The 24970-nt window shown below is 41.8% G+C and overlaps 1 protein-coding gene and 1 long non-coding RNA gene across 3 annotated transcripts in view; one reads left to right on the forward strand and one right to left on the reverse strand.

Annotated features, from left to right (window-relative positions):
* Positions 1 to 13365, forward strand: part of LOC148350387 (uncharacterized) — a 21518-nt gene extending 8153 nt beyond the window's left edge. Inside the window, exons 3-5 of one of the 2 annotated variants that reach the window (XR_015853063.1) lie at positions 5974 to 7068; positions 10942 to 11031; positions 12619 to 13365. This is a non-coding gene — a long non-coding RNA (uncharacterized LOC148350387). Of the gene's footprint in view, positions 1 to 5973; positions 7069 to 7168; positions 7306 to 10941; positions 11549 to 12618 lie in introns of those variants that run through there. The other variant, XR_015853064.1, reaches the window with a different exon arrangement.
* The window catches only part of LOC148350388 (aryl hydrocarbon receptor-like), a 26693-nt gene continuing 4239 nt past the window's right edge, over positions 2517 to 24970 (reverse strand). Inside the window, exons 2-11 of the mRNA XM_088356252.1 lie at positions 22710 to 22888; positions 13164 to 13264; positions 12996 to 13085; positions 12775 to 12886; positions 12595 to 12704; positions 9302 to 9489; positions 9098 to 9207; positions 8879 to 9020; positions 5969 to 7061; positions 2517 to 3467 (exon numbers count right to left, since the gene is read on the reverse strand). Coding sequence (XP_088212378.1) covers positions 3384 to 3467; positions 5969 to 7061; positions 8879 to 9020; positions 9098 to 9207; positions 9302 to 9489; positions 12595 to 12704; positions 12775 to 12886; positions 12996 to 13085; positions 13164 to 13264; positions 22710 to 22888 — 2209 coding nt within the window. The 3' untranslated portion in view covers positions 2517 to 3383. The remainder of the gene's footprint in view (positions 3468 to 5968; positions 7062 to 8878; positions 9021 to 9097; positions 9208 to 9301; positions 9490 to 12594; positions 12705 to 12774; positions 12887 to 12995; positions 13086 to 13163; positions 13265 to 22709; positions 22889 to 24970) is intronic.

Raw genomic sequence — 24970 nt, forward strand, 5'->3', positions numbered from 1 at the left:
GTGCAGAAGTGGTAGGAAAAAGAGTGAGAGGAAGGCTTCAACATGATAGGATGGATGAGGTGAAACGTGCTCTGGATGTGAGGTCGGTTGATCTAACGGATGCAAGAGTGCGTGCTAGGGATAGGTGTAATTGGCTAAGGATAGTTAAGAATGACTGATATCGATGCATATGATGCGGAGGGGGTAAACCAGTGTATGCTGTCGGGCTTCTCTCTTGATGAAGGGTTGCATGGCACAGCAACTCACCCCTTAATGGATGCAAGAGTGCGAGCTGGGGATAGATGTGAATGGCGAAGGATAGTAAAGAATGACTGCTATTGACGCATATGATGCGGAGGGGGTAAACCGGTGTACGCTGTCGGGCTTCTCTCTTGATGAAGGGTTGCATGGCACAGCAACTCACTCCTTAATGGATGCAAGATTGCGAGCTAGGGATAGATGTGAATGGCAAAGGATAGTATAGAATGACTGCTATTGACGCATATGATGCAGAGGGGGTAAACCAGTGTACGCTGTTGGCCTTCTCTCTTGATGAAAGGTTGCATAGCACAGCAACTCACCCCTTGTGCTGTGGGCTTAATGTTCGGTGTCCGGTTGGGAAGAGTGTAGGAGAATAAATCTTTAGTGAATTCAAGTACGTTCTTGACTCTAGGGAGATATACCAGCTCAGTAGCCTAGATGGTAAGGCGCCCGCTTTGAGACTGGGAGGTCGGTGGTTCGCGCCCCGGCCGAGTCATTCCTAAGACTTAAAAAGTGGTCGGCGGCGCCCTCTGTTGGCTGCGGCTGCATCGGCTCGCTACAACGGGTCAGGTGCAATCGACATTTCGTTCTGTGTACATTGTTACACAGAATGACAATACAAGGAAATTATTATTATTATTATTATTATTATTATATGGCTTTGGTAAATTAATAGATTCTTTTTCGCTACACGATGGCATCAAATCACAGGCACGATCTTGGATTTGAAACCTAAACCGCAAGTTGAGTCATCCCAGCTTTGTTTGGACAAAAACTAAAACAACCACTTCATTTCCTCTTGCGTAAGACATTCATTTTCTTCCCCTGCAAATGATGCCATAGAGATAGTGTTGCGTTTAGTAGATCACAATCAGTCTGCTTGTTTCTGACACTCGTTTGTTTATTTAAAAAAAGCGAGAATACAAATAACAAGTGTCGTCTACAGAGATCGAGTGTAATGATGACCTTTGTTGAGCTGCCCGGAAACTGAAAGTCGTCTCTCCAGAGTACAGACCAGTTCTGAAAATAGCTCACAAGTAAGGGGTCATTGTGATTTTCCAGGAAAGGTGATTTCTCACTGGCATGCTTTAGTGGTTGAGTGAAACTATATTAGCCATAGGTCTCATAATTACAACCTGGTAATAACATAATAATAATAATACAGTAAAAGCATAGTAATAAGATAAGTTCTTGTTTTGTTTTTTAAACTCAGCTCTTCGCGCTGACAAAAAAAAGTAGCTCTCAGCTTAAAAAAAGGTTAGTGACCCCTTATTTAGGAGGCTTAATGGCCTGGGCTTACATTTGAATGTGCATTACATGCAATAACAAAATGTAAATGGTAAAATGGTAAGTGGACTGTATGTCTATAGCCTTTTCAAGTCACTGAAGACCTCCTAAAGCGCTTTACAATGTATTTCACACTTACCCATTCATACACACACGCACGCACACACACCGATAGCGGCTTCAGCTATGCAAGGCGCCCACCTGCTTATCGAGGGCATTAGGGGTTAGTGTCTTGCCCAGGGACACTTTGACGATTATCTCGGAGGTGATAATTAGCAATGTGTCTAAGACAGGGGTGTCAAACTCATTTTAACTCGGGGGCCAAACGATTGAACAAACATTCTGTCGGAGGCCGGACTAGTAGATTAAAGAGAAAGAAAAAGAGATAAAGAAATAAGGGAGGGAAAAGGAGAGAGGGCGGGACAAAGAAAGAAAAAGAGAGAGAGGGAAAGAGCGTGAGAAACAAAAGATAAAAAGTCGTGAGAGAGGGGGAAAAGAAAGGGAGAGGAAGAAAGAAATCCAAAGAGAAAAGAAAGCGCAAAGGGTATGAAGAGAGAAAGAGGAAAGAGACAAAGAGCAACAAAGGAATAGAAAAAGAGGGACACAGAGAGTGAAAGAGAGAGACCGAGAGTGAGAGAAAAAGGGTGGAAAGGGAGAGAGAGAGAGAGAAAAAGGGTGGAAAGAGAGAGAGAGAGAGAAAAGGGGTGGAAAGAGAGAGAGAGAGAGAAAAAGGGGTGGAAAGAGAGAGAGAGAGAGAAAAGGGGTGGAAAGAGAGAGAGAGAGAGAAAAGGGGTGGAAAGAGAGAGAGAGAGAGAAAAGGGGTGGAAAGAGAGAGAGAGAGAGAGAGAGAGAGAGAGAGAGAGAGAGAGAGAAAGGGGTGGAAAGAGAGAGAGAGAGAGAGAGAGAGAGAGAGAGAGAGAGAGAGAGAGAGAGAGAGAGAGAGAGAGAGAGAGAGAGAGAGAGAGAGAGAGAGAGACAGAGACAGAGACAGAGAGAGAGAGAGAGAGAGAGAGAGAGAGAGAGAGAGAGAGAGAGAGAGAAAGAAAGAAAGAAATACAAGTACAGACACCTGGCTTTGGCAACATCAAGTTGACATATTTCAACCTGCAGCTTGTTTTTCCTCTTGCGCTTCTCTGAGAGTTGTCTCACGGGCCGGATTCAATCCCTTAGCGGACCTGATCTGGCCCGCAGGCCGCCTGTTTGACACCTGTGGTCTAAGACATGGCTAAAATATAGGTTTAGTTTTCAGGAGCGTAAATATAAATTGCTTTTTTTGTACACCCCGACAAAATAAATGGCTAGTTGCCCTTTGAGTGCGAAATTTCTCATGGCTCAAGAAGTTGCTTTGGAAGCAAATTGTAGATTGTCTTGTATCAGTCCTAGTTAGACGTTTTGGATCATACAGAACGATGCGTGGAATTTCAGAGAAATGTGTTACTTTGAATTGTCATCAATACAGTTATACATGATGATGATGATTTAGATTCACATTTTGGATTGAAAAGATTGCACTCAGTGCCACTAAAGACTAAAAACGTCCGGGATTATATAACTTTTTGGAAAAATTGGAGATTTTTCAGGACTATAGCACTGATTTTGTAGTCATTCTGAGACTAAGGCTTCAATGTAACATTTGGAAAAGTGAACAAGTAAGTATCTTCTAAATGCACGTGCGCATAGACAAAAAACATCCCCCGTCATTAATGTCTTTGTTGTGATGGCAAAGCCACCTTCCTTACACTGTTGGCTTTGTTAAAAACAGCATCAAACACAGCAAAGATTCTGACCCTTTGAAATGAGAAGGCTTCTGTTTCTTCTCCAACGGGCTACATTGTAAATGTCTAGGCGACGGGCGGCTAGGGAGCGGAGTTCCGTGACAGGTTGATGTTCCCGGGGAGATAACCTGGGAAGCTGTACTGGTTCAGGGGAACTTGGGGCATCTGTGGAAAAGGAGGAAAAAACACCAACTTTCTTATCTACTGAATGAAAAATGTATGTCATACCAACTGAAATAAACTGGTGTATATCAAGGGTCAAGAACGTATGGCTTGAGGGCAATATACAGCTCTTTTCATGAGTACATCTGGCTCGGAGATAAACTAATGGCCTTAGTCATCTCTGAGACATTCTAATTTAGATGTATGTGAAGCCTAAGCAACACAATAAGTTGTATGTTCGTTCCAAAATATATATACGGTAAAGTTTAAACTACAGTTTTACACTGACTGTTACACCAACAGCCTATGTTTTGGTGTTTTTTATATGGTAGCTCATTATACAATGTACGTTCGCTGTTGAGACACTATATGATGAAAATCCACAGAACAAACTTTAAATAACCCAACACGCCAGCCAAGCACCTAGATTGGGTGACTGGTATGGGTGGGCGGATCTCTGCACACATAGTGCACTCCCATCTGCAGTATTTTGTGACATTTTTACTAAAAAACTCTGCTCGCACCTTGTTTTGAAACTATTATTTACGACAAAAATGAGCCTAAACGATCTAAAGAGTGACACATTTTTGGTGGTATATTTGTTGATTTGGGATAAAGGCTCTGGCATTATCATTATTTCATAGATTCTATCAAATCATCAATCGTCACACAGTGAAATATAATGTGCTGAATGATTAACTTTTGTCTGGAGAGTGGATTTAGTGGTTGTGTTGAATTTTGTCTTAAAATATAGGGTGCGGCTCCCCCCCTCAATAATTGCTTTCATGTCTCTGAGTTGAAAATTGATAGGTTGGTCGTTTTGGTTGTAACATTTCTCAGAATTCACTGTGTGAATATAACTTGTTTTTATATTCCTAAATATAAAAACCATCTTTCTCTCACACACACACACACACACACACACACACACACACACACACACACACACACACACACACACACACACACACACACATGAAGTAACGTTTCAATAATCAGTCTAATTGCATCTCTTGTACGTTTATCAGTCTTGTACTCTTTTATTTTGAAGTCGCATTTCCGGTGTATTTTTCTGTTTCCTGTATGAATAAAGTTGACTAGACACACGGGGGCGGGCAGTGCTGCCGAGGTGGTGGCCCCGATGGGCCACCGGACAGTGCTCTCCTGCTTGGGAAATTTATTTACCTTAATGCTTGTTTTTATTTGAGTAATTCTGCCAACATAGAGTTTATGTAAATTTTAACTTTAACAAAATATTCCTGAATTTAGCTCTATGTCGGGCGTCCAAAGTATGGCCCGGAGGGACCTCTGTGGCCCCTTTTTCAAAAGAACACATATTATAGAAATTACTTCTACAAAATGTTTTAAAATATGCTAGTTCGTATTCTGTACCGTTTACACAGCACTGATTGAAGATTAAAAAATAAGAATTTTCCATTATTTGGAGAAAAAATTGGCATATTAATAATACAGGTGGGACTATATGCTTCGGTCACGATTCGATTGTATCGCCATACTGAGGTGCCGATTCGATTTATATCACGGTTCTTGATAATTGCAATTTGAAAAAGTTGGCGTATTAATATAATTGAGGTTTCATCTCATCTCATTAGCTGCACCGCTTATCCTCAGTAGGGTCGCGGGGGTGCTTGAGCCCATCCCAGCAATCATCGGGCAGTGGGCAGGGGACACCCTGAACTGGTTGGCAGCCAATCGCAGGGCACACAGGGACAGACAAGTCGCTCGCTCATTCACACCTAGGGACAATTTGGACCGGCCAATCCACCTGAAATGCATGTCTTTGGAATATGGGAGGAAACCGGAGTCCCCGGAGAATACCCACCCCACGCAAGCACGGGGAGAACATACAAACTCCGCACAGTAAGTCCGGTAGCTGGATTTGAACCCACACAGGAGGTTCCCAAGACCTTAGAACTGTGCCTGCACACGCGCTAACCACTGCGCCGCCGTGCTGCCCCATAATTGATGTTTATGGTTTAAATTTATTTTCTAAAAAACAACTAAGATGATGCACTTCTGAGACAAAAAAAACATAAATTATGTTCAATGGTGCGCATCAGTCTGTATCAGTCAGTCTGAAAGCCGACATTTATTTCAACTAAGACAATGACACAATGTACGCTGTGCAACAGTTTTACAGCCAAAAAATGGCGGGATACGGGTAAACGACAAAGTTAGCGAACAGTTTTTGTTATGTCTAGCTCAGTCTTCCCGGGAACTGAATAAAAACAAAAATGTGTCCATACTTTGGACCTTAGGTCTAGTAACTCTCTTTCTTCTTCCATTTTCAACTGTCGTTTTTTTGTGCACAGGATGTCGTCACAAAAATCGATTCCAAGGAGAAACGTGGAATTTTAAAAATTGCCAAAATAAAATCAACGCTATATACATGAATCAATTTTTTTTGTCCCACCCCTAATTATTAGTCTCATTTCACTATATCATCTTTTTATTTCAAGTGAAATAATCTCTGCTAAACTTACGCTAGGTTCGCCGTTCCAGGAAAAGAAGTCAGACTGCGCAGCTCCGATTTCGGGAGGATGTTCTAGTCGGACCGTTCCCGCCTCAGATGTATCGAACGGGGGAAGCTGCGTCTGGCTGGCATTCGCAGTGGGAGGCCAGGCGCTGTTGACAACCTGCGGTGGAGCGAAGCCTGCGATGGCTGGGGCTGGTCCCATATACTGGGATTCCGGGGGGTGACGAGGGACGGAGCTCGACAGTCGTTCATACATGCAGCTGCCGGAAAACTGCTTGCCGGTGGCGTCCGCACAGGGACGAGACCACCTGGCTTGTTCCCGAGGACTCGGGTAAGCCTGCTGCAGAGTTGCTTTGGGGGTCTCTGATAAATGTTGCCAGCTTGTTTCAAAACAGCGTGTGGGAATCCCGTAGGGGTGTGGATTGCCGCTGGCGGGCCAGTGTCCAACATGTCCATTCTGTGTGGACAACAAAACACCATGAACGACATTCTGCTCACAGGCTAGCCGATGTGCACTGTCAGAGGGAGCCTGAAGAGATGTTTCCCCTCCTGAGTTTTTGATCCCGAGGGCTTCCTCCACATAGGAGAAAACGTCATTAGCCAGAATGCGATCCAGGTCTCGTTCCTGGTTCATCCGGAGCACTGTATTCTCCCAGTCCCTCAGCTCTCCATGCTCCACCTCCAGGCCGTCCAGCCCAGCATCGCTCAGGTCCCCCAAGATCTGCTCCAAAGAGTCCAGCATGGGGTGGGAGGGAACACCCCCAGAACCAGGCGCCACCTCTGCCTGACCCGGAACACTGAGCAGGGCGTGGCTGTCCAAAAAGGCCCGTTCCAGAGGCTGATGCGGATCTACTTCATCCAAGTAGGAGAGGGAGGCGAGTTGAGGTTCGGGATTCTGGGCATAAAGTGAGCTGTCTTGGCGGCGTAAGCAGCCCAAGAGAGAGGTGGGAGGTTTTTCTGAGAGGTCCTCAGTGGCGCTCCCGGGGCCCGGGATACAAAATTCGTCCAGCGAAAGGTCATACAGGACTCCTTCCCCTGTGGCTAAATTGAAAGGTGGTTGCTGCCTTCTCTGCTGGAGGTGTTCTTCTCCCTCTTCATTCCTGTCAGGCAAGTTCAATTTGATCAATATTGATCCAATATTGATTGGATGCAGATCATTCATTTAAGTTTCAAACTTTGAAACTAATTGATTTGGACTACATAATAGAGATGTATCTCTGGAGCAACGGTCACCAAAGAAAACCTGGGTAGCCCGAGAATATATGACTAATGATCAATGTTCCTTCTAATTTTCCACGGGTCTGAGCATTCACACAAAGTCGGTGAGCAACGCTTGAAACAACGGTGAGCAACCATAATCCCAAGTGTGGCAAGATAAATAATTATCAAACATGTCCAAAACTTGACATTTTGCCGAGTTTCTGGCAATGCAAAATGATTTTTCTCTTTTGAATGAATTGACTCATGTACTATTGCAAAAGTTGTGCGGCCTACAAACGTCGTTTGTTCTTACAATTCTTTCACAAGATATACATTTCTTTTTTTTCCTGATATATTTTGTCGCTTAATATTAACATTTTTGGGGGCTTATTTAGTCGGTTGCAAGATACAGACTGTACTTAGTCACATTTTTTTTTGTGGAAGTACAATGTTGGCAACAAGATTCACTTGATACAATTGGAAATTATTTGAACCCAACACAAACTTTTTCTTCTTTTTTTTCCGTGTTTTTTTTCTACCTTTTTTTTTTAATTATTTTTTTAAAAAGTCTTATTGTGTTATTTTTTTCCCGAGCTGTTACTTTTTTCTTTTTGTTCTCTATTTACTTTTTTCCTACGTTTTTTCTTTTCATTTTTTCTGTCTTTTTTCTAAAATGTTCCTTCTTTTTTTCTCTTCCTTTTGTTTCTTTTTTCCCAGCTTTTCACTACTTTTTCATTTTGGTATTTTTTTATTTTTTGTTCTATTCCCCCCTTCTTTTAAGTCATTTTGTGCATAGTTTTACATAATATTTGGTCATGTTTGGATTAAAGAAGCAAAAACAACCAAAAGAGCCGTTTATGACCCAAAAGAGCCGGTTCCTTTTAGTTAGCCGAGCCGAAGAAGCCAGTTCTCGACACACTCTACTAACTTTACTTTTCAACTTCGTTCGACATTGACTTCAAAATACTGCATTTAGGACACAACGTCAGGGGAACCCCGTGTATTTTTACCTTTTTGCACTGTAACTTTGACTTAAGTCGCTTCTTAATTAGTAATTTTGATCCCTCATTTTTGTGCGCTGGCTAGATTTTCTTGTGCGCTGAGAATGTGCGAGCAGTGCGCAATTGCGCACGCGCACAGCTTAGAGGGAATACTGCTAATGATGGGTCATTGTGAGTTTTAAAGTGAATTTGTAGCCGTAAACATTTGAAAAGAGTGTTTTTTGAAGAAGAATCTTTTCATATTGAGCCTTTTTTAGCCTCCTCTCCGAATAAATGTAACCTAGTAATACCAAATAATAATTAAGTAACAAAACAGTAATTGCATAGTTGTTACAACAGAAAGGCACATTGAACAGGTATCCCTTCGCTCTAGTCGGTAACGAAGAAGTAGCCCTATGCCTTACAAAGTTTGGGGACCCTGTACTAGAGATTATATCAGGAATTTTTCTCCTTTTCCAAATATGTCACAAAAATTGGTTTGAAACGAATGATCAAACAATCTAATTGGAAACCACGTAGAGCTGAACTAAGATCTGAAATTTGGCCACTGGTCAGAATTAAACCCCTGTTCAAAATTGAACTACAAATTAGTTTTCCTTTCCTTTTGTGATTACAAAGACGATCCTGACCGACTTCTCAAATATTGATCTATGGATGTTCACATTCATATGATCATCTTTCCCTTTGTGACTTGCGAATCGGCATCGGCTGCTTACGTTAGAGGCTTCTGGCGGGCGACGATGAAATCGGGCCGCCCATCTTTGAAGACCACGCGGGCGGAGGCTTGCACCCACAGCCACTGCCCCGTCTTGGTAAGCAGCCGAAAGAAAGTGAAGCCGCTGTCTCCCGTTTTGATCACTGTGGGACAAAAAGCAGAATAATACGGAACGCAGATGCGGTAATATTTCTCATGGGGGGAGGCTCGGGAAACGTACTCCGCAGGTGGTTATCAGCGCAGTACATCATATCGGCTGCATGTACGAACTGATAGCCGGACCCCGGGATCAGCAACTCCGTCTCCGAGTAACCCAACACTAGTTTGCCCCTAAACAAGAACACAAATGCAGGTCAAGGGGATTTTAATCCCAAAATTTTAATTGAAAATGGTCTATGTCAAGAAATTAGCATCATTCTTGTACCTTGTATCCACGGCCATGGGGGCAAAGTCCATCCGGTGCTTGGTCTGGAAAATGAGCGTCCTGGTGCGAATCTCCATGACGGCTGGGGGCTGGAGGGGCGTGGCGATGGCAAACAGTGCCAGCAAGGGGCTCCCTTCCTGGCTGCTGTCCGGCCTCAAATCCTTCAGATGGCCGGAGAATTTTAAAGCCTTGGGAGGAAAGTCACACTAGCATTGATATTTAGAACAAAAAGACCGTAAATAAAGAATATTTCTGGTTATCAATGTTTAAAAATGTTGCTACGCATGAAAACAGTGTGACGTCGTAGATTATAGATTTCAATAGAAGACATAAGTTGTCAATATAAAAACTAACTGTACAAACAAGATATTGAAATAAAATTTAAAAGAACACATGGGAAAAATTATATATTTCTGAACATAATAAATCAAACGAATAGGCAGGATCATGTCACTGACATCAAGTATCATTCTCTTTGTAGCTTTTAACAGATTTAATAGATATGATCTATTCATGTGAGTATTAACCACCTCAGTGTCAAAAAAGTACTTTATAAAATTAACTCATTCAATGCCGGACGTTTCTCTCAAATGGGAAATAGGGATGCCAGCCAAAAATCTGTTATGTACCTATACAGTTTAGTCATAAGACAAGTGTAATTACAGACCTGTGTCAAACTTACAGTTTTTCTAAAGTACTTGAAAAAGTTGTGGCACAGAACCTTAAGTATTTTATGACTGAGAATAATCTTTTTGAATCTATGCAGTCAGGATTCAGGGCTAACCACTCTACTGAGACAGCCCTGATTAAGGTAACCAACAATCTTCTCCTGGCAATGGACTCTGGCACTTCATCACTGTTGCTGCTGCTGGACCTCAGTTCTGCAGTCGTCACTGTGGACCATAATATTTTACTAGATCTGCTGGAAAAATAGACTGGTCCCTCAGGAACTGTCCTCTCATGGTTCAGATCCTACCTCTCAGATAGGACGCATTGTGTTAGATATGGTGAAGTTACCTCTGGCGTTCTGCAGGGCTCATTACTTGGTCCCCTTCTTTTCAGCATTTATATCCTACCATTAGATGATATTTTTCGCACATATATCAGTTTCAATAGCTATGCAGATTATACTGTATCCTCTGATGGAAGAATCTGCCCCATTTAATCGTGGAAATTCTGATACCTGCCTTACTGAGATAAAAGATGGATGTCACTTAAATTCTTGCATCTCAACCCTGAAAAGACTGAAATGTGAAATATTGGTCCATCTAAATGACAGGACTATACACGTCTGAACATTGACAAATGTAATATAACCCAAAGTGACTCAGTCAAAAATCTAAGTGTCATATTTGACCCTAATCTCTCCTCCCAAACACACGTCAAGAACAATACTAGAAAAGCTTTTTCCCCTCTTTGCAACATTACACTACTCTCCGGTCTCCCAAAGTCAAGAACCAGGAGCCTGCAGCTAGTACAAAATGCTGCAGCGAGGCTTTTAACCAAGACAAGAAAGTTTGATCACATTACCCTGATTTTGGCAAACCTGCTTTGGCTCCCTTTCATCTTAAAATGTGATTTTAAGGTTGTCTTGGTATCATACAAAATTATGCATCGACCTGTCCCCTCATATCTTTCAGATTTAATTTCCTCCTATGTTCCTGCTCAGAACCTTCGCTTGGAAGATACGTGTCTGCTAGTGATCCCAAGAACCAAGAAAAGACCCTCAGGTTCGAGAGCGTTATCACCCTGTTGCCGTGGAATGCTCTGCCTTCTGAGCTCCGATCTGCAACCTCGGTGGAACCGTTTCAATCTAGGCTTATTCTATAGCTTATGAATGATCTATGTTTCATGTTGATGATGTCTCTGTATTGCAACATTCATTGCAGCCTCGTCATTCTGGGAGGGGGATTACCTCATGTGCGGTTAAGGTTTCTTCATGCTGAGGTTTTGAAATAAATGTCGGCTTTCTCCCTCATGTAGATTTTAGATCAGGGGATAGTGTAATAATAGCTGTTTGTAATAGTCTGTGGAGCCCTTTGAGACTTTTTGTTATTAAGGGCTATACAAATAAACATGACTTGACTCGATAAGACTTTAAAAAAAAGTTTTAAACCTCATGTTTCTGTAGGCCTCATTTCAATAGAAAAAAGTATGTTTCTAGCTTTCAATAGTATTGAGTTTTTTGAAAATACCAGTTTCCCAAAAAATTCTGAGAACAATGCATTTCAAGCAGAACTTTCACTTTGCTGCGGAGGCCACCCACACACTCTCAATCGCTGAATAGAGGAAGCATAACAAGGATGTGGGAGCTCCTTAATGTGTGGACAAAGATCTAACCAAAACCATTCCTGCCATCTAGTGGTCATTTTCATTCTGACATCATACCTGAAGCTTGATACTTACTGATCAGCAGTGCCAAAGCCTTTGAAAATATATATTTTTTAAAAACGAAAAAAAACAAAAAAAACATTTTCACGTTTTGGCACTTATGGGCAATGTTTCTGAAAACGTAAACTAAAAATTTGGACAAAAGAGGTTGCTAAAACTCCACAATTGGAATCACCTTTATACCAGATGTGCTGCTTTAAGTATTGTCAACATGATGACAATCTACTGTGGCAATTTAAATACAACAGATTGAGGAGGGGTGTGTCATTTAAGGTTCCTTAAAAAGTAAAATTTTCTCTGTTAGGTGTATTGACAATGCCCAACTGAGTTCAAAGAGCACTTATGCTTTATTTTTCATTATGCCCATCCTTGACCTTACTCTTATCAGAGCTGTTCAGTGAGGGACACATTAGCGTCAAGGAATGGGGCTAGGGGTAGTGCTGGAAAGTGACGTCAGGCTCGTCTTCATAGGTTTTTCATTTCCATTTGTTCGTGTAGAATGCAAATAGTCAAATTTAGAAAAGGCCGGCTTCTAGTAGAGGTCAAACGCTACCTCAAACCCCCAAATAGATGAAAAAACTGTTCATTCAAGCGCCTCTAAAAAATGCAGAGACTTGCACGCACAGCATGAATGAACTGACTGAGGCTGTGAACATGACTTTAAGCCAGGAGATGGCGGCAAAGAGTGATAAAGTTCAACATTACAGCTCCTTAAAAAACTTAAAAAATGATTACATCCCTAAAAGTAAAACATTGTAAAGTGGGCTTCACTCATACTAAGAATAATTCAAAAAAAATCGGGGTTATGTTCCTTTTTTTTGTTATTTTACTTCTTCCAATCCACACAAATAAACATCTGATTATAAAATGTGTAGATCATGAGTATTGTATAAATCGGTCACCAAGAATCCAGATGTGTTGTCCAGGAGGCAGCGCAGGCGACAGCAGAAGTTCCTCTCCAGGAAGATGGAGTTCTCCGGAGGCAGCACACTGAGTGAACAGCTCTGGGGCGCTTTGGCAGCAGAAACAGCAAAAGTAAGCGCTGGTGATCATCGCCATCCTCACCCGTCCTACTTACTTACCGTCGTCTGCTGCGTTCTCGTTGAGCTGGACGCCGAGCTTCAGCTGGCAGTTGAACATTTCCCTGTCGTCGATGTGGATGAGTTCAAAGACGCTCTGCTGCACCACGTCGGACTGAGACCAACACCGAAACCACCGTATTAATGCAAAAATTCACAACTGTGATACCACGTAAAAAAAAGAAATGCTAATTGTCATTTCGGTAGTGTGCATCAGAACTTACCTGATGGAAGCCCAGGAAGTCCTGGATAGTGGGCGATGTGTAAAAGATAGTGCCATCGCCGGTCACCACCAGGACAAAGCCATTGAGTGACTGCAGAAGAGGCGGCAAGCAAGGTTAGAAAAGGAGATGGGGTCTAAATGGGGTAAAACAAAAGCAATGGCGTCACACCTTGAGGAGGAGCTCGCCCTCAGAGAAGCCGACGCCGTCCAGCGACACCGACCGCCCGTCGCTCTCCGAGGGCCGCGGTGCCGAACATTTCCTTTGCTGTGCTGCAAAGAAAGTTGATTTGTTTTAAGTTACAGAACTCTTGTCTGCAATTCTTTGATATTTTTCTTTTGTGTAACTGAATACATTTACAGTGCCATGTCAATCTTCATGTGGCAGTGTTTCTTAAAAGCCATGGTGAAGAATCAATGTTTCCCATACCTTAGGAAGTCTAAGATGGGTCATCAGGGGCAAAGGGGAGGTAATTCCATGATATATATATATATATATATATATATATACCACAGCCATATCCCCCTAATGGGAGGTGGCTAGAGTCTGTTCTGACTCTCTTTGGGAGATTGATTCAGAGGAGGGGATTCCCAGCCCCCTCGCTCAACCCATCTGAGGTGTTGGGAGTCATTAGGTGACCAAACCCCCCAATTCCAACCCCTAATGCTGAACGCCAAGCAGGGAGGCAACGGGTACCAATGTTTAAGTCTTAGGTATGACTCGGCCGAGGCTTGAACCAGCGACCTCCCAGTGTCATACCCCCAAGGCCACCAAGCTGGTAATTCCATGTACAAGCGGTAAACGGAAAATAGTCTCAGTCAGTAGCAATGTCTACCAATGTTCCCTGTAATTTTCCACGGGTCTGAGCGTTCATACAAAGTTGGTGAGCAACGCTTGAAACAACAGTGAGCAACGGCAATCCCAAGTGTGGCAACTGAGTCATTATCAAACATGTCCAAAACATGACATCAAGTTACATTTTGCTGAGTTTCCAGCAATGCAAAAAAAAAATTTCACTTTTGAATTGACTCATGTATTATTGCAACGGTTGTAGGCCTACAAATGTCATTTGTTTTTACAACAATTCTTTCACAAGATTTTTCTTTTTTTCCCTGGTCTCTTTTGTCACATACTACTAACATTTTTGGGGGCTTATTTAGTCAGTTGCACAATACAGAACTGTATTTAATCACTTTTTTAGTGGAAGTACAATGTTGGCAACAAGATTGACTTGGTATAATTGGAAATTATTTGAATGCAACACAAACTTTTTCTTCTTTTTCCCTGTTTTTTTTTCCCATTTTTTTAATCCTTTAAAAAAAATCTCATTGTGTTTATTTTTCCTAGCTGTTACTTTTTTCTTTTTGTTCTCTATTTTTTTCCCTTTGTTTCTTTTCTTTTGGCTTTTTTTTCTGAATTTTTCCCTCTTTTTTCTCTTCCTTTTGTTTTTTTTCTCAGCTTTACACTACTTTTTCATTTTGGTATTTTTTTCTTTTTTGTTCTATTACCCCTTCCTTTAAGTTGTTTTGTGCATCATTTTACATAATATTTGGTCATATAGGGATGAAAGAAGCAAAAACAACCTAAAGAGCCGTTTATGACCCGAAAGAGACGGTTCCTTTTAGTGAGCCGAGCCAAAGAAGCCGGTTCTTGAAAAACTCTAAAACCTCACACAGCAGCTTAGAGGGAACATTGCGCTGGATAGATTTTCTTGTGCGCTGAGAATGTGCAGGCAGTGCGCGATTGCGCACGCGCGTAGCTTAGAGGGTACACTGATGACTACTCAATATCAGTATTGTTACTATAGAGAAAAAGTATCTGTAACCATTAAAAAATCTGATTGATCTCATTCTGCATGTTCGCATTTATGCCAAAAGAATAGCCCATCTATAAATTTAGCCTGTTCCTGAGGCACAGTCCTTAAAACCTTGTGGTATCTCTGTAAGGGTTTTCTAAGAATACAAAACATTATAGGTTTTACAGTGGTTTTCAAGGAGAATGATTTTTTTTTTGTGGTAAGAAAAAAAAATGTTTTATAGGATTTTCCCATTGGTTGATGTCCTATTGGTTCAACAATGACTCTTTCCCTGACTAATGAGTGTATGGCACGCAAAGATGCTTCCTCCTGCCCATCCTCCCCCTCGCTACGCCTTACTTCTCAAAACAAACCCGCTGGAACTGCCGCTCATCTCCCCCCACAAACCCAGGAATTTCCCCTGACATGTTGGTCAAGGAGCGGGCGTCACGTGATGGCAAGAATCCTCCCGTTTGTTGTTGCAGTGAGAACGCGCTCGAGGGGACGGCTTACGTCTCCGGAGTTCGTCTTTCGGGGCGCCGACCGACCAGACCAGTCTGCCAAAGACGCCATCCCAGTGCCACATCCATTAGTCATGTGGCACTGTGGTGATGTGTCGCTATAAAAAAAAATGCTACCCGCAATGTTCTCTTCAAACAATAGATATAAAAACTTGAGATGCTTTTTTGGGGGGGCCTTTGACTTTTTTCTCATTGATGTGAAGAACAAAGTGTATGTACATAATTCAGTTGAAATAAATGAATACAGAAAATAAATCAATAAATAATCAAATATTGGCACATAAATATATGTAAAGGGGCAGCACGGCGGCTGTGTGGTTAGCGCGTCTGCACAGTTTTGAGGTCATGGTTTCAAATCCAGCTACCAGCCTTCCTGTGCGGAGTTTGCATGTTCTCCCCGGGCACTTCGGTTTCCTCCCACATTTCAGCCCATCCCATGCGTCTTCTGACAATAAGCAGTGGTTGCCGGCCAATCACAGGGCACAGACAGACAACTCCTCACTCACTCATTCATTCCTAGGGACAATTTGGACCGGCCCGTCAACCTTATATGAAGGAGGTTTGTGTAATATAGATATACTGTATATTACACATGTATATATATTTTTTGCTATATATATTTACTATTTGCTTCTCTTAAGCTTTTGAATATTCTTGTAAACTGCGCTATACTTGTCTTCAACCAGTATGGTATAGAAATACCCAAATCCTGATGGCCAAAACCACAGATGGTCGCTGAGAACAACAGGGCGAGGATCCTGTGGGACTTCAGCTTTCCAGAGTGATAAGCAGCTCCTGGCTAACCAACTCGACATAGTGTTGGTAGACAAAGAGTATAAGAGGGTTGTGATAAAAGATGTGGCGATCCCAGCTGGCACCAATATCAGGAAGAAGGAACTGGAGAAACTGGAGAAACTGGAGAAGTACTAAGGGTTGAAAGAACTGCTGGAAAAGATTTCGAAAGTCAATGACATTGTGGTCTCGGTGGTGGTGGGGGCACTCGGGGTAGTAACACCCAAACTAGAAGAGTAGCTCCAACAGATCCCAGAAACAACACCTAGGACAGGGGTGTCAATCAGGCGGCCCGCGGGCCGAATCAGGCCCGCTAAGGGATTGAATCCGGCCCGCAAGATAAAACTGTGGGAAGCACAAGAAAAAAATGAGCTGCAAGTTGAAATATGTTCACTTGATGTTGCCAAAGCCAGGTGCCTCTCACAAAGATGCTGTAGTTGTATTTCTCCGTATTTCTCTCCATTTTTCTCTCACTCTCTCCTCTCTTTCACTTTCTCCATCTCTCCCTTCTCTTCCTTTGGTCCTCTTTGTCTCTTTCATTCTGTGTCTTTTTAATTTTGCTCTCTCCTCCTTTCTTCCCTTTCTCACTCTTTTCTCTCTTTCCCCTACTCTCTACCCTTCTTTTTTTCTCTCCTCTTTTTTCTCCTCTCTCTCTTTTTATTTCTCTTTGGATTTCTTTCTTTCGCTTTCTTACCCCCCTCCCACTATTTCTCTTTTTATCTTTTGTTTCTCACGTTCTCTCTTTTTCTCTCTCTCTTTCATCTCTCTCTCACTCTCTCTCAATGATCCCGCTCTCTCTCTCTCTCACTCTCTCTCTCTCTTTCTTTCTCTATTTATCTCTTTCGTTGTCCCACACTCTCTCCCTTCCTGCCCCTCTTTCTCTCATTTCTTTATTTTCCTCAATCTACTAGTCCGGCCCCTGAGAGAATGTTTGTTCTATCGTGCGGCCCCCGAGTTAAAATGAGTTTGACACCCCTGATCTAGAACCTAGGTCCAGAAGAGTGCAGTCCTAGGAACAGCTAAGATACTGTAGTGAACCCTCAAAATCTCATGCCTCTGTTAGAGGACCCAAAGCTGTGAATGATACAGATCTCGCCCCACCAGGGGTGAGACTTATTTAATATATACACACACACATACTGAATTTAATGGTGTGTAGCACACTTTTTTCTTTCCTAAAAAAAACTCAACAGGTTGGGTGCGCTTTATACACAAGGTTTCATGGAAGTATATTACAGTATTTGATCGATGACCACAATCACAAAACATTGGACGACGGGACTCAAACTCGGGTCGTGACAGTGAGAACGCCACATCCTAACCACTAGATCACAATTGATATAGATTAGATTAGGTTTTATCTCATTATCAAACTATTTCAGTCTTGGTAGTTCCTCAAGAGAGGGATGGTGCCACCAGGCTGTACTTGCCCAAGACACACCACAGGAAATGGTGCCCCTATGACCCTAGTGGCTAAGGGATACACCCAACTAGTCTTGGTATAGTCTTGTATAACATGCACCCCTTAATTATCGTATTAAAATCCTGTATAAAAGTATGTTTCACTTGTTTCTTAGCTCAGACTAAGCATTGTAAGTGACAAACGTTCTTAAATGTGAGCAGCCATGATTAAAATCATTTACTGACAACTTAAAATATAAACGAATACCAACGTAAAATCTACAATGCATTTCTAATGTCCTTCAAAGTCTGATTCATCATCAGATACAGTGGAACCTCGGTTTTCGAACGCCTCTCAGTTCGAACAAATCGGTTCTCGACCAAAAATTGCGAGAAATTCTTGCTTCGCTTTTCGTTCAAAAAAATCGGAGTTCGAACGCCGGTACGCTAGGGGGCGACACTGAGCGGCGTACGAGTGTAGATTGCCCCCACCCCTCGTGAAGAACTGTTGTCAAGGCAACGCGCACTCCTTTTCTGTTTTCGTTTTTCAAAAGCGGTGAAGAGAGTGTTTTAACCCCTAATTATGCCTCGGAAGAATGTTGGTGCAAGCAGCAAAGTTGCTACAGGTGAAAAAAGAGGAGTAGTGCGTACAACTATTGCATTTAAGAGAAATAATAGCAAAATATGAAGAAGGTGTGCGAGTTTCCCTTCTTTCAGGAATACAGCATGGCTTCTACCGACCGGTAAGAAATCCTATTCATAATTCTTTTCTTTATCCTTTTACCGCTCACCACTTGTTGTGGAGACCTGGGTGCTAAATGACGTGTAAACGCGCTGATTTTTTTATTTTTACACGTTCATGTTAGCGTAATCTTTCGTACGGAAGATTACGCTAACGCGAACGTATGATTAGCCTGGGTTAGCTTTACGTTAAATATTCAAGATAAACATTCAGGGTGTTGGAACGGATTAAAACAATTTTAAATTACTTTTAATGCGAAAAAACGGCTTCGGTGATCATACAAATCGGTTTTCGTACAAAGAAATGGAACGGATTATGGTCGAGAACCGAGGTTCCACTGTACATCAAAGTAGGGATCGACCGATAAGGGTTTTTCAGGACTGATGCTGTCACTAATTATTAGTATTGAGAGAGGCCGATAACCGATATTTGAAGCCAATACTCATGTTCTGTAAAGCTTAATAACTGGCCTAAGAACATTAGTTATAAAAACGATAAAAATTTAATAGCTCTCAAAACCTTTGTACAGTAAACAAAATACAATTTCAACACAACAAAAGGTACATAAAACCAGAAATATCTTTCTGGCCTTTTTTTACAATTACATAAAAGTTTCAATACAACCGACATGACTTAAACTAACTTAAATCAAAAAGTGCAAAAAAGCAATGGGAATTTCAACAGAACTGGCGAATTGAAAAGTGTGGGCACTCCCGTTTTAGAGCCATATTAATGAACTACTGTTATGGTAACAGCTAATCACACAGCCTTCAACTTATGCTTTCTCTAAATCACAAACATACACGCTTGATTGACGAACAAATGCAATAATAAGAGCTAGTAGATCAGTCTCCACCTGAACTTGCTTCCCTAAAACAAATTACACTTTCTACGCTATCTCGTACTCACTCACTCGCTTCTCTACCACGGCACGGACTTTTTGAAATCAGCGGCTTGATTTACAGGTATATTGGGACTCAGGAGGTAGCATAGCTGCCACTTTTTATTCCGCTTCAATTTTATTCTCCTGCCCATTGTAACGTTAGTGAGATTTATAGAAAAAAATATGTTTATTACATTTTCAGGGGAGTTTTCTGTGTTTACCTTACGTCTGAGCTCTCGCTCCAGTCTCCAATTTGTGACTGTAGAGTGCAGTTTCTGCTTCCGTGGCTCCGCACCCCGTACGCTCAGAACGCAAGGGGTGGGTAGCAAGGGTAGAGGTGGAGGGGAGGGGTAGAAGCCAGGGTAAGGCTCGGCTGCTATGAGCCATAAGAATCAGCCTGCTGAATAACAAAAAAGCTGATACCGATATCCGTCAAATTCTCAAATATCGGTGCCGATAAACGGCCCGCCCAATAAGCAGTCGATCTCTACACCAAAGACTCGTGTCCCTCGTCATTATTTTTTTTGTTGGTTTATATCTTACCGGATGACCTTGTTTCCTTCATTCTCAAACGTTTATCTCTTGTACCGTGACAAAAAAAACCTATGTTATAAGATAAAATCGAATGCTTTTCCGTGTGTTATCTATTCACTGGGGATCTAGTGGTTAGGATTCGGCGCCTTCACCGCCGCAACCTGGGTTCAAGTCCCATTGTATCCAATGTTTAGCGAAAATGTGCTTTATACACTAATAAATACAGTATATACTCATACAAATTAAATGGTTAGTAATTACTGCATAATTTTATTGAAAGACAGCAGTTTGTTGTCTTGGAAGCCCTAAGAAGTGTTCAAACGCATCTATAGGCTTATTCATTAGCACCTAGCTTAGATTAAGTCTGCTCGTTAGTCAGCAGTTAAAAACAGTGCAGTTGTCACCCCTTGGAGGGCTCCTGGACTAAGTGGATTGGCAAGAAACATGGCTCCAACATTGGAGATGTCTCTTGAGACTAAAGACAGAATTGTCAAACTTCATGAAAAAGGTAACTTTAGTCATATGGTTGCCAAAGATGAGGGCTGTTCACAGTCAGCTGTATCGAAGATTTAGACCAAGTACAGACAGCATGGGAAGGTTGTTAAAGTCAAGCGTACCATAGGCCAAGGAAAACATGTAGGCATCAAGACAACTAAAGGCAATATGTCTTGAAAACAGAAAATGCACAACAAGACAATTGAAGAGGAAATGGGAGGAAGTCGGAGTCAATGTATGTGACAGAACTGTGCAAAGTCACCTAAAGGAAATTGGATTTTTATGTAGGAAAGCTAAAAGGAAACCATCGTTGATGCTTAAACACAAAAGAACAAGACTGCAATAGGCTAAAGAGAGGCAATCATTGGCTGTGGATGACTGGAACAAGGTTATCTTCAGTGATGAGTCACAATTCTGCATCGGACAAGTAGATGATGCTGGAACTTTTGTTTGGTGCCATTCCGGTGATATTTACAAAGATGACTGCCTGAAGAAAACATAAAAATTCCCCACAGTCCGTAATGATATGTGGCAGTATGTCAGGCAAATGCACTGGGGAGATGGCTGTGGTCAAAAGTTTACATTGACATTTTGGACATCTTTCTTATTCCTTCAATTGAAAATGTTCGGGGATGATTAACTCATTTTCCAAGATGACAATGCATTATGCCACAGAGCAAAAACTGTGAAAGCATTCCTTGGAGAAAGACACATCCAGTCAATGCCATGGCCTTTAAATAGCCTAATTGGAGACTTGTGGTAGGAATTGACAAAAATTGTCCACAGCAAGGCTCAATCCTGCAAAGATGATCTGGCAACTGCAATCAAAGAGAGTTGGCACCAGATATAGAATATTTTTTCTCACTCATCAAGTCCATGCTTTAGAGACTGTAAGCTGTCATAAAAACCAAAGGTGGAGCAACTAAATACTAGTAATTTTTTTGTCATTTCTTGGCTGTTTTTCATGATTCCATATTTTCTTCCTCAGAATAGAGTCGTTCCATATTTATTTCTCTACACTTGTTCTGTAAAGGTAACATTTACTGACCATTGCAATGTTTTTTCTTAATTTCTTTTAGCATTTCTGAATGCCAATATGTTGCACTTTGGAATGACTTTAAGATTGTTTTGTGTTTGTCATCTGAGTTTTTTCTACAGAATAAAATGTCTGAGTGAGGGCTTGCCGAAGACGAGTGATTCTGTACTTTTTTCTAGGGATTGTGTATATACTGTATATATATATACATATATATATATATCCATTATCTGCACCGCTTATCCTCAGTAGGGTCGCAGGGATGCTGGAGGCTATCCTAGCCGTCTTTGGGGCGTGGGCAGGGGACACCCTGAACTGGTTGCCAGCCAATCACAGGGCACACAAGAACAGACAACTTACTCGCTCATTCACACCTAGGGACAATTTGGACCGGTCACTTAACCTGACATGCAAGTTTTTGGAATGTGGGAGGAAACCGGAGTGTCTGAAAGAAACCCACGCAAGCACAGGGAGAACATGCAAACTCCACACAGGAAGGTTTGTGTAACAGGTGTAATAATAACTTTTGTTTTATTGAAATTCCTGCTGAAATATGTTGTATAGTTTCTAAGTGTCCTGCAATGATGAGTCCAACAGTCCCACCTGCTGGTATGTGGTAAGGTTTGGTTTGGCTTTAGACTTTGCGACAGGAAGGTAGGGTTTTTTTTGCAGTCTACAACGAGCTGCCAATGGTAAGACACGATCTTTTGGTGCTCCGCAAATAGTTAATTTTAGTCATTAAAACCATAGCTGACAAATCTCTCAACATGCACAGTAATGTGATTGAGGTTGGCAAGCTGTTTGGATTTATTTTCGTTTTGTTTCTGTCGCCTTTTATGTTAGTTTTGCCGGGAGTTGCATATTGTGCTAAAATGCTAATTCCCCTTATAGAGATCAAAGCCAGCAGAAAAGCTTACCACGTGTTGTGTTGTGACTCATTCATTTGCAGGTAAATTGTACCCGTTCTTTATACTTGTTATTGTTATTATTTCTATTTTCTCATAAAAAAAAAAAAAGATGATGTTGGTTAAAATTTAGACTAAAGAAAAATATGTTGAATTTATTGTTAACGTTAAAAAAAAACACTATACGATCTCTTGTTAAAAGTATCTTGTTAAAATGGATGTAAAAATGTATTGTGATCGTTGATATTCTAAAATGTATTTTATGTAAACTGAAAAGAAAGCTCTTTGATATGTTTCGGGCAGTCTACAACGAGCTGCCAACGAGATCAAAGCCAGCAGAGAAGCTTACCACGTGTTGTGTTGTGACTCATTCATTTGCAGCAACTCTTAATAAAAACCTCATCATCCAGTCCAGCGTGAATGTGGATCTTTGGTGGGACTGGTACACCCGATTATATATATATATATATATATATATATATATATATATATATTTTTTTTTTTTTTTTTTACCGAAAAAACATTGAAATGATGAAAATTATATTTCTCCATATGAGAAATTAAATCGCATGTTAAAGAGCTTGGGTGTATTTTAAAATGGAGATGAACCTACTGTGGAAGTAACTCTTGACTTTGAGGTAGCCCACGCTGAGCCGGAGCACCGAGAGCTTATCCAGACGGTTGCGGACTTCCTCGGAGAACGGCAGCATCCCGGTAAGGCGCTCCAACTCCACGTTGAGGCGGTCCCGATGCCGCTTGGACGGGTTGGTCTTCACAGGCGGAGTCGCCGCACTAAACAACAACACTCCGGGATTTAAGCGGGACAAAATGCACGCATATGGAAAATATTGTATCAACGAGGCAAGATGGACCGGGTGCTTTAATAACAGGGTAATAGTCGCTGAAAATTATAGTGCAATCAAATATTGCGCTGCTTCAGCAGTTTTTTCAAGCGAGAGTTCAAAGTGATTCCACTGTCACCATCGCTACTTGGGTTTAATCCCCGTGGCATTAGGCCTGGGTGATAAAACGATAACGACAATTATCTTTTTATAATTTTTGCCAACATGAATAACAAAAACGTTGGCTAAAAGTCAATAATTTGAACTGTAATTACACCACACATCACTGGAGGAAATGGGGAGCACCAAGGTTACAATGATTGAAGGGCTTCTCCTTTAAGTGTAAGAAAGCGATTTAGACAACGGCTGACTAGCTGCACGCTAACATCGGGTATCCTCGAATTGCCCAGGCCTCCGTGATGAATAAAATACAGCTGTCCTTAATGTAGCGTATTCCCACGAGTTGTAGCTATAGGTCATCCATTCCACCGGTAATGGATCTGACGTTACTAAGATAAGTAGCCTAGATGGTAAGGCGCCCGCTTTGAGACTGGGAGGTTCGGGTTCGAGCCCCGGCCGAGTCATTCCTAAGACTTAAAAAGTGGTCGGCGGCGCCCTCTCTTGGCTGCGGCTGCATCGGGTCAGATGCAATCGACATTTCGTTCTGTGTACATTGTTACACAGAATGACAATACAAGGAAATTATTATTATTATTATTATTATAAATGTTTGGAGGGTTAGCTTGTGAGGGTTGTTATGTAGACTGGCCATAGCAGTAAGCCGGACCGGCAACCTGACCTCTCTCCTGACACTGCCTCAGTCTTTCCGAACCTGATAATAATCCACGGAGCACCCACTGGTTATCACCATTTCTTTGCGCTCTTCGGACTTTCCCCAGACTTTGATTTAATTGATTAATTTATTTTCAATGTAATGAGCCGATAAAGGCTTGCTGACACCATGCTTCACAGTTTGTTTTGGTGGCCACTTGTGCACCCGCCCCGCTGTCTGACTGACAGGTCACACACACAGGCAAACACGCCCACCCAACACACACACACACACACACACACACACACACACACACACACACATACAACCTGCCCCAGTCAGTCATTTGTTTGCTGCAGAGCATAATGCACATGATATGTTGATATTAATGACAAAGACAATTAAAATCCGTGAAGCAGTGAACCAGAGATAACGAAACCGCGAAGTAGCGAGGGATTACTGTACACCGAAAAAAACAACAGCGACCTGATGATGAATGTGCTGCATCTGAGTCAGATCAAGAGTCCTTTCGTGCTACTGGTAACCATGAAAACCACTACCATCTGTTTTATATGCGGGAGCAAACCCCTGCCCGGGAAAACCCTAAATGTCTCTATGATCCGGCTCTTGGAAGTGAACAAAAGGAGCTGGCTCCTCACCAATCAACAGCTGGTTCCCTCCAGGACGCCTTTTTTCTCTTGTGATTGGGCAATATACATTTTGGGAGGATTCATGGTTGTTGACTTTATATTTGTTTAGCATCAAATATTTTTTGTAGATTTATAACCATTTTAATTATATTTCCCGTGTTTTTCAGTCATAGGAAAATGTAAATTCATTCTTTTTTCATCTTTTATCTCTTTTTCTTTAGTTATTGTGGTTTTTTTCCTGTTTCCTTGTTTGTCTTTCTTCTCTCTCTCACTTTTAAAGACTTTCTATGCATATTGTTACATAATAATAATGTATAGATTAAAGCGACCAAAACAACCTTAAAGAGCTGTTAGTGAGCCAAGCCGGTGTCATGATTACAGAAGTAAATCACCTATACCTGTGCCCGCTCATTTGGCGCCAACCGCTGCGGGTTCTGCTTGGCTCCCTGTCCCTACTTAAACCCAGTCCTGTCAATCCCCTGTTGTCAGTCCGGCTGCGAACCTCTGTTCATACAAGGCAAGCAATTTTCGACCCTGACTCCCGCCTGTCCCGTTTTTGCTCCAATTTGTCTCTGGCTACGACCTGTTTTGATCCCGACCACGTCTGCTC

This window comes from Urocampus carinirostris, chromosome 16 (genome assembly GCF_059441175.1).
Source record: "Urocampus carinirostris isolate Australia breed hairy pipefish chromosome 16, RoL_Ucar_1.0, whole genome shotgun sequence".
In the NCBI taxonomy this organism is placed as follows: domain Eukaryota; kingdom Metazoa; phylum Chordata; class Actinopteri; order Syngnathiformes; family Syngnathidae; genus Urocampus; species Urocampus carinirostris.